At 38.8% G+C, this 13,566-nt stretch overlaps 1 protein-coding gene across 1 annotated transcript in view; it reads left to right on the top strand.

The window, feature by feature from the left end:
• Window positions 1–13,566, top strand: part of LOC122297829 — a 44,058-nt gene that overhangs the window by 12,522 nt on the left and 17,970 nt on the right. The window contains exons 9-13 of the mRNA XM_043108032.1: window positions 1,704–1,782; window positions 3,476–3,554; window positions 3,647–3,693; window positions 3,849–4,043; window positions 5,129–5,204. Of these exons, the coding sequence (XP_042963966.1) occupies window positions 1,704–1,782; window positions 3,476–3,554; window positions 3,647–3,693; window positions 3,849–4,043; window positions 5,129–5,204 (476 nt within the window). The remainder of the gene's footprint in view (window positions 1–1,703; window positions 1,783–3,475; window positions 3,555–3,646; window positions 3,694–3,848; window positions 4,044–5,128; window positions 5,205–13,566) is intronic.

Here is a 13,566-nt window from a genome sequence, read left to right as displayed (position 1 = left end):
AATATCTCAGAATATATGTGAATAGTAGTGAATGGTTTGAATAAAGATGTTTTATTGGATTTTGGGAAAGGAGAGAGAAAAAGTTCAATAAAAATATTGTAGTTAAAAAGTTGTTTGAATATTATTTTTGTTTTGAAATTTGAAAAAGTTGTTTTGCTTTTATGTGTTTTGTTATGGAAATTTGGGAAAGTTGTAATGATTAGATGAAAAAATCGAAAATTTGAAATTGAAAAGTGTTTTGTATTTGAGTGATGTTTGGGAAGGAAATATTGAGAATGCCTTGTTACACAAACAAGGCCTTAGACATGGCCCATTGCATTCAACCAAGCTGAAAGCAGCAGCAAATTGAATGCATTAAAGAGATCCATCTCCTAATCCTGTGCTGCTCTAAAGCCCACTTTCCATTGAACAAATCTGCTTGAAAGCTGTAAATGATCTGCTACCGAATCATCCTCAGCCAAAAATGGAGAGGATCCAGAAAGGCTCTTTTGAAAGGTTGCAAAGTTTGAGCCTCATGAGCAGTTACTGTTCGACTCTTATCCTCGAATCATTTTTTGATAAGTAATAAGAATTTCAGTAAAAAGCATTCAAAGCACCATCTAAGCACAATTGCAAGTGAACAAGATGCAAGAAAATCATGGAAACCGCATTAAAATCTATAGAAACTGTCCAAATGAGGGGAGTGTTGAAAAAGAAAGATGAGAGCTCCTCGATCGTTTGTTTGCGGAATTCAGAATTTCTATCATTCGTTTTCCTCCAAATGCATCATATGAGGCATGCAGGAACCATTTTCCACACTACTGAAATTTGTGGGCTACCACTAAATCATCTTAAGATTTGGAAAGGTCCACTATGCCTCTAGGCATGACCCAAACCAAATCACCCCTGCTGAAAAAATCACCACTAAGCACTGGCCGCATGACAATGTAATAAAAGGTGATTCATAGATGTCCCAATCCTCTTGCACATGCAGCACCATCTAATCGCATTAATGTGTCTTTTTCTTAGATTATTTGTGATGATAATCTTCCCTTGAGAGTCTACCCAAACAAAGAAGCAGCTCTTAGAGGTACATCAATCTGCCATACTCTTCCAAGGAACGGTTGTTATCACGAGGAAAGAAACATTATAGAAAGAGCTGACATTGAACATCTCTTTCTTGGAAGGGGTCCAAAGCAGCTTGTCTTCACTTCCTGTTCTCAAACTAGTAGGGTGCAACAGATTAAAATTACAATAAAGGCCTCAACCTCCCAGTCATGAGCCATTCTAAAAAAGCTAACATTCCACTGAGTGAAATTCATTAGATGTCTCCAAAAGGTCCATTGAAGCATCGTTAGCATGAGCCACACTGTACACTTCCAAGCAAGCTTCTTTGAGAGCCCTACCACCACACCACAGACTATCCTTATACTATAAACTAGTTCTGTACGGTAAATCTGACCTCGTTAACTGATAATTGATGGGTTTGTTTACCAGGAACCCATTGGTAACTCGGACTGTTAAAGATTTTCCATTATAGGTTACATTTTTGTACTAGTTATTGCTATTGTCATTATTCTGAGGATTCAAAGCAAGTAGTTAGCACTTTGAACTAATGCATTTACTTCCATGTACTATGCTACCACGAGAATGAAATTTCCATCAACACACTTTTAAATCTTTTTCCTGGGTTTGGGTTGGGGGTTTTATTTCTATGTTTGCAGGGTGTTCAAAAATCATGTTCCCCCATTGTTACGTGGTCATACCAAACGTCATTTTCTGAATACTCTTCTTCAAAAGTTGGTAAGATATATTATTGTTTGTCTTTTCTTGTTGTATGTCGCATCAGGTTGCTTTGGTTCTTATATTTCCTAGAGGCATATCAACCTGAATTAAGTTGCACCTCTAGTTAGTTTATTTTCTCATAGATCACAAAGTCTGGAACCTTACTAATTTATAAAGTGAATCTTACAGTGCTCAATTCAGACTATTACGGTTCCATGAATCTGTTGTATGCATACTTCCTGTGGAAGCTATCTATTAATTACACAATTATGCTGAAAAAACAACAAAACATGAACTGAAATTGTAAATATAAAAAGTGAGAAATATGAAATTACCATGAATTGCCACATGGAGAAATGTATATGCCAATAATTGAGACACTGTAGCCGAACAAAGAACTTGCTGTGCGCGAAATCAAGAATGTGGTTGGATTAGAAATCTAATGGTCCAAAATGCTACTTTTTTTTTTTTTATTAAACAATTTTATTTTAAATGTAACTTGGTTTGCAATGGACAAATGATGTAGCCTGAAATGTATGATATGAGTCTCTGGAATTTATTCTCTATGAGGTGGTAATTTTTTGGCATGAGATTTGTCTCAATAAGCAACTGAAGACTGATGGCCAAAAGAGTTCAATTTTTGGCTCGTGGAGGAGGCATATTAGTGTCTTGTGTTCATAAAATAGTGTACTAGCATGATTAAAATCAATATTCCCAGTTAATACTGAATGAGCATTATGGGCCTGTTGGAAGTCTGTGGGTGGCACTACATGTAAGTTCATGAAAAGTTCATAAAATGTTTAAAAACCTTGTATCTGTCACCCGGGGAAATTGTTTCATCCTGAAACCCCAGTTGGTATAAACAAATATTTTGTGTTTTATTTTGTCTCTTTTCATGCTGAGCGGCCTTCTTTGTTAAGTGGAACCTTAGTTTCTAGCTACTATGCCTGAAGTTCTAAAATAGATACTTGTCGGCTCATATGTATTTTAGTTAGGAAAATTTATAATTGAATTAATTCCATGATTTCCTTGTTTCTTTTTCTAGTTCCTGACTTGTATCTAGGTTCAGTTTTTGTATACTTCTGTGTACTTGGCTTTGCCTTGCTACTTGTCTCAACAAAATGTCTTATTCATAAAAAAAATTATAATTGAATTAATTAGAATATGACTTTGTGAACTTTAGTTGACTTTTATATGTATTAGTATTTACAAATTTAATCTCAGTCATATTCTTTAAAACCAAATTATATTTCTTCATATGCATCATTTATATCCGGAAAGATTAATAATCATAAGAAGGTAATCACTAGTATATATATCCAGACATTGTTCATTGAACTGGTGAAATATATAGCAATATAGCATATTTAAGAATAGTTAAATATCTTAGTTCTGGATTGTTTATTAATTTCAAAAGAGAAATATAAAGTTTTTAAAAAATGGACTTACATGATTACATCTGTGAAATATAGCTAATGTCATTTAACATGCAATATTTTGTGGCAGCTGTTAAGTTGATGTGCTGATATTGTCGGAAAGGTGTATCAAGTAGGACAAGTAAAATGTTCGAATATTACTGAAAATCATGTACCAAATAAATGTACCAGTATGATTTTGGATAAAAAAAAACTTTTGAATTTTCTGTCATGTTGGTGCTGTCTAATATGTCATCAGTGCAGTACATGAGACTAACAGAGTTTCCATGTTCAAGGGGGTTATTTTGGATGTGGCCAAATCGCTTACTTTTCCTCTTCCTCTTTTGGCAGTTGCTCATCAACAACTTAATCTTGGTACTGTCTAAACACTATATTTTGGATTACATAATCTGATATTTGGAAGCCACCCGCTCCTTCTTATCTGCTTGACACATTTCCTTTTTCAGGATGTTCACATGTTTGCGAAGATGATGACAATGCCACACTTGTCAAGGTTATCTCTGCGGAACTTTATTTACAAAATCTTCTGCAGAAAGTGTTTGTGGCTTGCTTTCTAGAGATGTTTCAAACATATTGTTTTGAGTTATGCTATTTCATTTGTCAATATCATTTTTTTCATCATTTGTGAAATGTATAATTCTTGTACAGGCTTGGGAAGAAGTCCTTGGAGTGAAAATTGCAGATGCAGCAAATGCAGAAATTTACAGTCCTGAGCAACTGGCAAACCAAAATACTGCCAAATCTAGTGCTGTGAACAGAATTGGATTCATTGGTCTTGGAGCAATGGGATTTGGCATGGCAACTCATCTGCTGAGATCAAACTTTTGCGTCATTGGTTTTGATGTAATTCCCTATATTCAGTTCTTATTGGTTTCTACTTGAAGGATTGAATTACTTGCATGAATCAGGACATCGGAATGATTAGTAACTGTTTCCTGTCCTTTCTTTTGCTAAACTTTCTCCATTTGGGATCTTTCCTGCTTCAAACTCTGAATACATACGTGACTAATGAATTTTCAGATGCCATAATCTAATTATTGCAAAACTTGAGAATAAGAAGTGAAATGTCGCTGTAAAGTTTTTCAATAGCAGTCATGCAGGTTACTCTGGAATTAGTTAAAGAGTCTTGCAGTTTATCAGAATCCTCATGTCCATATTATTTTATAAGTTCTTTGAATCAAAACCAAATGACTTTGTTTCAGTTCATTCTTTTTGGGGTAAGGAATACTGAATTGTCAATTTATGCAGTTTACATTTCAAAACCCTTTTACGTTCTACCTTTACAGTGGGAAGAGGTGATTACTTCTAAAACTGATGAAATTAGACGACTTAAGAGGTTCATAGTCAATATATGTGTATATTTCTTAGAGGCATGAAGTGTTGTGGTAGTTATTCCTTTTAATTATCAAAAGTCATTATGCCAATGATTTACTTGATCCGTGTGATGGGGGCATGTTACACAGGTCCAGATTTATCAAGGTAAAAGACATTTGCGTATACATGGTTTCTGGAATTCCTCTTTATAAAATCATCGAGAGTCATATCATTATTTGTCAGTTTATTTGATATTAAGTACATCATATCACTGGCTTTCTAAAATTCTACTCTTTTACGTGTTTTATGGTAACTTTATTGCCCCAAGTGCAACGTCACCATTTAAGGGCTAGAGCTGATTCTTCCCTCATGTTGTATTGTAACTGTGATGTGTGTGCGCGTCCACAGATAATTGTGCATGCATGACCATATTTAAGGATTTGTGGAGAATATATTTATGTATTTATTGTAGTTTTGCGTGCATATTCATGTGGCCAGACAATGTTTTTCTTATTGTGCCTTTTGGTTAGAAATAAATATTTTGCTGCGAATTGAGATGATCATTTCAAATACCATCTTGATTAAATTATTTTTGCACCTTTCCTGGGATGCAGGTATATAAACCAACATTAACTCGATTTGCAGAAGCTGGTGGCTTGGTTGGCAACTCTCCTGCAGAAGTTTCTCAAGGTAATTGGGGACATGAAAAATGTACCTATATAAGCCACTATCTGAATGAATTAGTTAATCGTAGAATAAATATAAAATTTGATGGACATTTCTCACAAGGTATAATTTTTTCTATCATGATGAAATCTTTTGAGAATGTAAATTTCCATGATTCAATCAATACAAGTTTGTTTTTTATCAATTAGTTCAGCTTAGTGATAATTAAACTAATTAACTTGTCTGCATGGTGTTTTGTTTTATTGATTATTACTATAGAAAAGACGATTGGCTTGAACTACAACAAGATTTCTTTTACAAACACTTGTACCTTTGAAACAAAGAACTTGTCAATGAATATGGCACAAGTCCACTTTTGTTATCAGTGGGAGAAGCCCTGGACTTAGGATCTTGCTTCATATAGCAGCAGTCTATCATCTACTACTTGTTTTTGTCTCTCTTGGAACCACAAAATATATTCCCATTATGAAACACAAGTTACATATGCGATTTTCATGTATACAACATTGCCCCAAAAATTAGGTAGGTGCTCTGGACCCTGACACATTTATGAAGTTGCCACTCTGACAGATAAAACTTCATAGTGATTAGATGGATCTGTAAGATAATAATTGTGAGCAAGTGGATAAATCTGTAATTATTGGTTCTTTTCTTAATAGAGAGTCACCTTTCGGATTAGGTTATTCTTGCTCTTTCTTCTTTTGAAATCTTGTAAAATTTGATGTGAGTTTGAATTTATATTCCTATGCATCATATTGTACGTGTGCGACTTTTTTTTTCTTTTTCTGGGCACGGTGGGTGAGATAGTTCATACATTTCATTAAGATACAGTTCATGCATATGCTTTACCTAATATGTCACCATGGCTATATGGTAATTTCAGTGTCCATGACCGAAAATACTTCACAAGTCTTAGGGTGGTAGGTTCAACATTTCTTATCTCTTGAAAGTGGAAATATGACCTTCAGTATTCTTGTAAGCCTCAGCCAACAACATTCCACAGATGTACTTTTTTCCAATTCTTGCTTGCATTCCTGCATCAACCCAAATTAGGGGTTAGTTTTGTCTCTAATCACGAAACAATAGGGTGGTACCTTCATTGAGAAGCCAAGAGCCATCATAGTCGCAGGAATTTGTTCACCATTGAAGTCTAACTTATGACTTCAGTTTTTTATATAGCATGGTTGCTTTCAAAAGCAATCATCCCATATTAGAACTCACTCTATATGTTTGATATTTAATTATCGAATGGGTGAACCCTGTTACGAATGGAGACAATAATTAGTGGGTCATGCATTGCATATGCTTATTTAATGCACCGAAAGGCACCCACCCACAGTTTATTTTCTTGATTTATTAGGCACACACAACCCACGTAATTGATGCAGCAAATTGTTGCATCGAAAGTGGGTTGCTCTCCTATAAATAGGAGAACTTAATTGTGCAGAGTAGTGTGTGTGGGGGAGAAAGCAAAGAAGTGAGTGAGAGTGGATGAGCAGAGAGAGTTTACAGAGAGAATTTTTGTAAAAATTATTTAATAGTGAAGTTACAGCAGCTGTGGACGTAGGCAATTGCCGAACCACGTTAAATTTCGTCTCTCCTTTTGTTTAGAATCATCTCTGTCTCCGACTAGTCTTTTACAACTAGTATCAGAGCTCTGGTTTGAACTGTCTGAAAATTCAAGTTGGTCAAAATCAATTTTTGACAACTCCAGAGTGTTCCTTGCGTCGAGACGAATCCGTTGCCGCAAACGGAATTGGAAACAGAGGTCAGAGGAGCCCACACGCGCCCCGAGAAGATCGGCGTGTGCATCTACTGCAACTCACGCCCCCATGCGCTCCCACGCTCCCTAGAGGAGGAAGATGCGTGAAACCCACGCGCCCCCACACGCCCCCACGCGCCCTAAAGGTGTTCCGCGCGTGTTTTTCATGCGCCTGAGTTGAGCTGAGCCATCCCTAAGCCGAGCCGTGTTCCTGAGCCGAGCCGAGCCATGACTGAGCCAAGTCGTGTTCCTGAGCCGAGCCGACGTCATCCTGCCACTTGTCGCACTCTGGTTGGCCTAAACTGTTTTGGCCTGTTTAAACTCAATTTTGATCCAATTTTGACGATTCCGGACTCGTTTCCAGCTAATTCAAGTGTTTCGGACGCAACAGTGATCTTTGTTTGTTCAAATTTGAACTCATTTGTAAAGTTATGGCTAGAGAAGGAGCTAAAGGTGCTGGTATCGAGAAATTTGACGGTACAGACTTTGCCTACTGGAGAATGCAGATAGATGATTATCTCTATGGGAAGAAACTACATCTCCATTCCTAGGAAGAAAACCAGATGACATGAGCAATGAAAATTGGAGTTTCCTTGATAGACAAGTTATGGGAGTCATTCGACTAACATTGTCAAGATCAGTTGCACACAATGTGTGAAAGGAAAAGCCACAACGGATTTGATGAAAGCTCTATCAAACATGTACGAGCAGCCATCAGCCAATAACAAAGTGCATTTGATGTACAAGCTATTCTACTTGAGAATGGCAGAAGGAACTCTAGTTATTCAGCATCTGAATGAGTTCAACACCATCATCAATCAATTAGCTTCAGTGGGAATTGAATTTGATGATGAAGTACGTGCACTGATTACTCTGGCTCAATTACCAAAAAGCTGGGAGGCCATGAGAACAGCTGTTAGCAGTTCTTATGGCAAAACAAAGATGAAGTATCAAGATATCCGGAACTATATTCTTAGCGAGGAAGTTCGCAGAAGAGATACAGGTGAAGCATCAACTGATTGGGACTTGTCGGAGACAGAGATGATTTTAAACAAAAGGAGAGACGAAATTTAACGTGGTTCGGCAATTGCCTACGTTCACAGCTGCTGTAACTTCACTATGAAACAATTTTTACAAAAGCCTCTCTGTGTAAACTCTCTCTGCTCATCCACTCTCTTTCTCTCTTTTTTATTCCCAACAAACACTGCTCTGCACAATTAAGCTCTCCTATAACAACCTACTTTCGGTGTAGCAATTTGCTACATCAATTACGTGGGTTGTGTGTGTGCCTAATAAACCAAAAAACTAAACGGTGGGTGGGTGCCTTTCGGTGCATTAAATAAGTATATGCAATGCATGACCCACTAATTATTGTCTCCACTCGTAACAATCTCCCACTTGGAGACAAATGAGTCTACATATTTTCATAGCAATCATCACAGCAACTTTAAGTCATGCCGTTAAGTACGGAGGCCAACTGAAGCTACACATAGCTTCAGTTTGTCAGCAGTAACTACTTTTGTGAGCATGTCTGCTGGGTTCTTTGCTCCTCGAATCTTGTCAAGTATCAGCTGTCCACTATCGAGAAGAGATCAGATAAAATGGTATCGCAACTGTATGTGTTTCGTTCTAGAATGAAAGACTGGATTCTTTGCAAGAAAAATAGCACTCTTATCACTGTGCAGAATACATTTTTCATTCTTCTTTCCCAATTCTTCCAAGAATGACTGCAACCAAACCATTTTCTTCCCTGCTTCAGTTATAGCAACGTATTCCGCTTCTGTAGTTGAGAGAGCAACAATCTTCTGTAACTTAGAAGCCCACGATACAGCTGTACCACCAAGCGTATACACAAATCCAGTAGTACTTTTTCTGCTGTCAACATCACCTGCTAAATCAGCATCTACATATCCTTGTAGTTTTGAACCTGCTTTTGTAAAGCATAGTGACGTAGCTGAAGAGCCTTATAGATATCTTAAAATCCACTTGACTGCTTCCCAATGCTGCTTTCTTCGATTACTCATGTACCTGCTCACAGCTCCCACTACTTGTGCAATATCTGGCCTTGTACAGACCATGACGTACATAAGACTACCAATAACAGATGCATAGGGTATTCTGTTCATGCATTTTTGCTCTTCCTCCGTCTTTGGCGACTGATCCTTAGTTAGTTGAAAGTGACTAGCTAAGGGTGTGCTCACTGGTTTTGCCCTGTCCATGTTAAACCTTCTGAGCACCTTCTTCACATACTCCTCCTGCGAGAGCTTAAGAGTATCATTAGTCCTATCTCTAATAATTCTTATACAAAGGATTTGTTTTGCAGCACTCAAATCCTTCATCTCAAACCACTTTGACAATTGCTTCTTCAGTTTATTGATCTCCTCGATACTTGACCCTGCAACGAGCATATCATCCACATACAACAGGAGGATAATATAAGAGTTGTCAAATTTCTTCATATAGCAACATGGTCAGCCTGTAGTCTTGTAAATCCATTACTGCACATGAAATTGTCAAACTTTCGGTACCATTGTCGTGGAGCTTGTTTTAGGCCATACAAACTCTTCTTCAGTTTGCAAACTAAATTCTCTTTTCCCTTCACTGAGAATCCTTGTGGCTGGTGCATATAGATGTCTTCCTCCAAATCACCATGAAGGAATGCAATCTTCATATCTAACTGCTCAAGATGTAGATTAAGAATCAGCCACAATTGCCAACACTACTACCATAGAGTACCTGTTTTTGTGCCTCGAGCTACTATCATAGCTCCTCTTGTTATCTTCCACGTGCCACCGGTAAATAGTACCGAATGCCCATCAGCATCAAGTTGTCTTACAGAAATCAGGTTCCTCATAAGTTTGGGAACATGTCGCACCTTCTGTAACAACCATGCACTTCCATTGGGCAGATTGATTCGTACATCTCCCATGCCTTCGATTTTCAACGCTTCACCATTTGCTAAGTACACCTTCCTGAAATCACCAGTGACATAATTCTACATGATTTTTTGTTGTGCTGTAGTGTGGAATGAGGCTTCTGAATCTAACACCCAAGATTCAATTTGGTTGTCGACTGAAAGGAGTAAGATATCTTGGAGATCTTCTGTTGTGGCATTAGCAGAGTCATGCTCATTTTTCTTCTTTGCTTCCTTGCAATTATTTCTGAAGTGGCCAATCTTGCCACAATTCCAGCACTGTATTTGTTTTCCGGACCTAGATTTACTTCTGCCTCTTCGGGACTTTGACCTTTCCCGATTTGAACTTTTACTAGCTCCTTTACCTCTCGTCTTGAGGTTTAAGGCAGAACTAGAAGTTGATGCTTCACCTGTATCTCTTCTGCGAACTTCCTCGTTAAGAATATGGTCCCGGATATCTTGATACTTCATCTTTGTTTTGCCATAAGAATTGCTAACAGCTGTTCTCATGGCCTCCCAGCTTTTTTATAATTGAGCCAGAGCAATCAGTGCATGTACTTCATCATCAAATTCAATTCCCACTGAAGCTAATTGATTGATGATGGTGTTGAACTCATTCAGATGCTGAATAACTGGAGTTCCTTCTGCCATTCTCAAGTAGAATAGCTTGTACATCAAATGCACTTTATTATTGGCTGATGGCTGTTCATACATGTCTGATAGAGCCTTCATCAAATCTGCTATGGTCTTTTCCTTTTCCACATTGTGTGCAACTGATCTTGACAGTGTTAGTCGAATGACTCCCAACACTTGTCTATCAAGGAAATTCCAATCTTCATTGCTCATGTCATCTAGCTTTCTTCCTAGGAGTGGAAGATGTAGTTTCTTCCCATAGAGATAATCCTCTATCTGCATTCTCCAGTAGGCAAAGTTTGTATCGTCAAATTTCTCGATACCAGCACCTTTAGCTTCCTCTCCAGCTATAACTTTACAAATGAGTTTAAATTTGAACAAACAAAGATCACCGTTGCGTCCGAAACACTCAAATTAGCCGGAAACGAGTCCGAAATCGTCAAAATTGGATCAAAATTGAGTTTAAACAGGCCAAAACAGTTTCGGCCAACTAGAGTGCGACAAGTGGCATGATGGCGTCAGCTCGGCTTAGTCACGGCTCAGCTCAGGAACACGGCTTGGCTTAGTAACAAGGCTCGGCTCAGTCATGGCTCAGCTCAGGAGCACGGCTCGGCTAGGCTCAGCAACACGGCTTGGCTCAGTCACGGCTACAAAGCTCAGCTCGGCTTAGGCGCGTGAAATACACGCGCGGAACACCTCTAGGGCGCGTGAGGGCGCGTGGGAGTGTGGGTTTCACGCGTCTTCCTCCTCTAGGGCGCGTGGGTGCGTGAGGTTCAGTCATCTTCAACCTCGGATGCGCGTGTGGGCGCGTGAGTTGCAATAGATGCACGCGCCGATCTTCTCGGGGCGGGTGTGGGTTCCTCCAACCTCCGTTTCCAATTCCGTTTGCGACAACAGATTCGTCTCGACGCGAGGAACACCTTAGATTTGTCAAGAATTGATTTCGACCAACTTGAATTTTCGGACAGCTCGAACCAGAGCTCTGATACCAGTTGATGGGGACTTGTCGGAGACAGAGATGATTTAAAAAAAAAAGAGAGACGAAATTTAACATGGTTCGACAATTGCCTACATCCATAGTTGCTGTAACTTCACTATGAAACAATTTTTACAAAAGCCTCTCTCTGTAAACTGTCTCTGCTCACCCACTATCTTTCTCTCTTCTTTCTTCCCCACACACACTGCTCTGCACAATTAAGCTCTCCTATTTATAGGAGAGCAACCCACTTTTGGTGCAGCAATTTGCTGCATCAATTACGTGGGTTGTGTGTGCCTAATAAACCAAGAAACTAAACGGTGGCTGGGTGCCTTTCGGTGCATTAAATAAGTATATGCAATGCATGACCCACTAATTATTGTCTTCACACGTAACATCAACTTCCAGTTCTGCCTTAAATCTCGAGACGAGAGGTAGAGGAGTTAGTAAAGTTCAAATCGGGGCAGGTCAAAGTCCCGAAGAGGCAGAAGTAAATCTAAGTCCGGAAAACAAGTACAGTGTTGAAATTGTGGCAAGATTGGCCACTTCAGAAATAATTGCAAGGAAGCAAAGAAGAAGAATGAGCATTATTATGCTAATGCCACAACAGAAGACCTCCAAGATGCCTTACTCCTTTCAGTCGACAACCAAATTGAATCTTGGGTGTTAGATTCAGGAGCCTCATTCCACACTACAGCACACTGCACTGAGAAATCATGTAGAATTATGTCACTGGTGCGACATTCTATTGCTACAGAAGGTGCGACATGTTCCCAAGCTCATGAGGAACCTGATTTCTGTAGGACAACTTGATGCTGATGGGCATTCGGTACTATTTACCGGTGGCACGTGGAAGATAACAAAAGGAGCTATGGTAGTAGCTCGAGGCACAAAAACAGGTACTCTATACATGACTTCAAGCATTAGAGATACTGTTGCAATTGCTGACGCAAATGCCAACTTATGGCATCAAAGGCTTGGTCGCATGAGTGAGAAAGGAATGAAAGTACTATTATCCAAGGGGAGGTTACCAAAGTTGGAATTAACTGATTTCGACATGTGTAAAGGTTGCATTTTTGGGAAGCAGAAAAAAGTTAGTTTCTTGAAAAATGGCAGAACTCCAAAGTCTACAAAGTTGGAGTTGGTGCACACAGATTTGTGGGGGCCATCCCCAGTCGCTTCTCTTGGAGGATCGCGGTACTATGTTTCTTTTATTGATGACTCAAGCAGGAAAATATGAGTTTATTTTTTGAAAAATAAATCTGACACATTTGACACTTTCAAGAAGTGGAGAGCTATGGTTGAAAATGAAACAGGCTTGAAGTTGAAATGTCTGAGGTCAGACAATGGAGGAGAGTACATCGACGGAGGGTTCAAAGAATTCTGTGCTGCAAATGGGATTAGATTTCAGAAGACTATTCCTGGGACACCACAGCAGAATGGCGTAACTGAACGATGAACAGAACTTTCAACGAACATGCCAGAAGCATGAGGCTAAATTCAGGATTGCCTGAATGTTTTTGGGCTGATGCAGTTAACACTGCAGCATATTTGATTAACCGGGGACCTTAAGTTCCCTTAAAGTTCGATCTACCAAAGGAAGTCTGGAGCGGAAAAAAGGTAAATCTTTCCCATTTGAAAGTTTTTGGCTGTGTATCATATGTTCACATAGATTCTACTGATTGTAACAAGTTAGAAGCCAAATCTAGAAAATGTTTTTTCATCGGTTATGGCGATGAAGAATTTGGCTATCGATTTTGGGATGATAAAAATCGCAAAATCATCAGAAGTAGAAATGTGATATTCAATGAGCAGATTCTGTATAAAGCTAAGTCACTAGCCGAACCTGAGGAGTAGCCAAAGAAACCTGAGGTTGTTGACTTTGATGTTCCTCGAGTCAACACTGATCAGAACGAGGATCAAGAGAATGATGATACACGGATCGAACAAAGTACACCACTCATTGTTATTCGAAGATCTTCAAGGACGATCAGGCCGCCACAGCGGTTCTCACCATCTCTACACTACATCCTGCTAACAGATAGTGGTGAACCGGAAAGTTATAATGAGGCTCTACGAA

The sequence above is a fragment of the Carya illinoinensis genome, chromosome 15, assembly GCF_018687715.1.
Source record: "Carya illinoinensis cultivar Pawnee chromosome 15, C.illinoinensisPawnee_v1, whole genome shotgun sequence".
In the NCBI taxonomy this organism is placed as follows: domain Eukaryota; kingdom Viridiplantae; phylum Streptophyta; class Magnoliopsida; order Fagales; family Juglandaceae; genus Carya; species Carya illinoinensis.
Note: the sequence above shows the minus strand (reverse complement) of the source record. Positions and strands in the feature narration are given on the sequence as shown.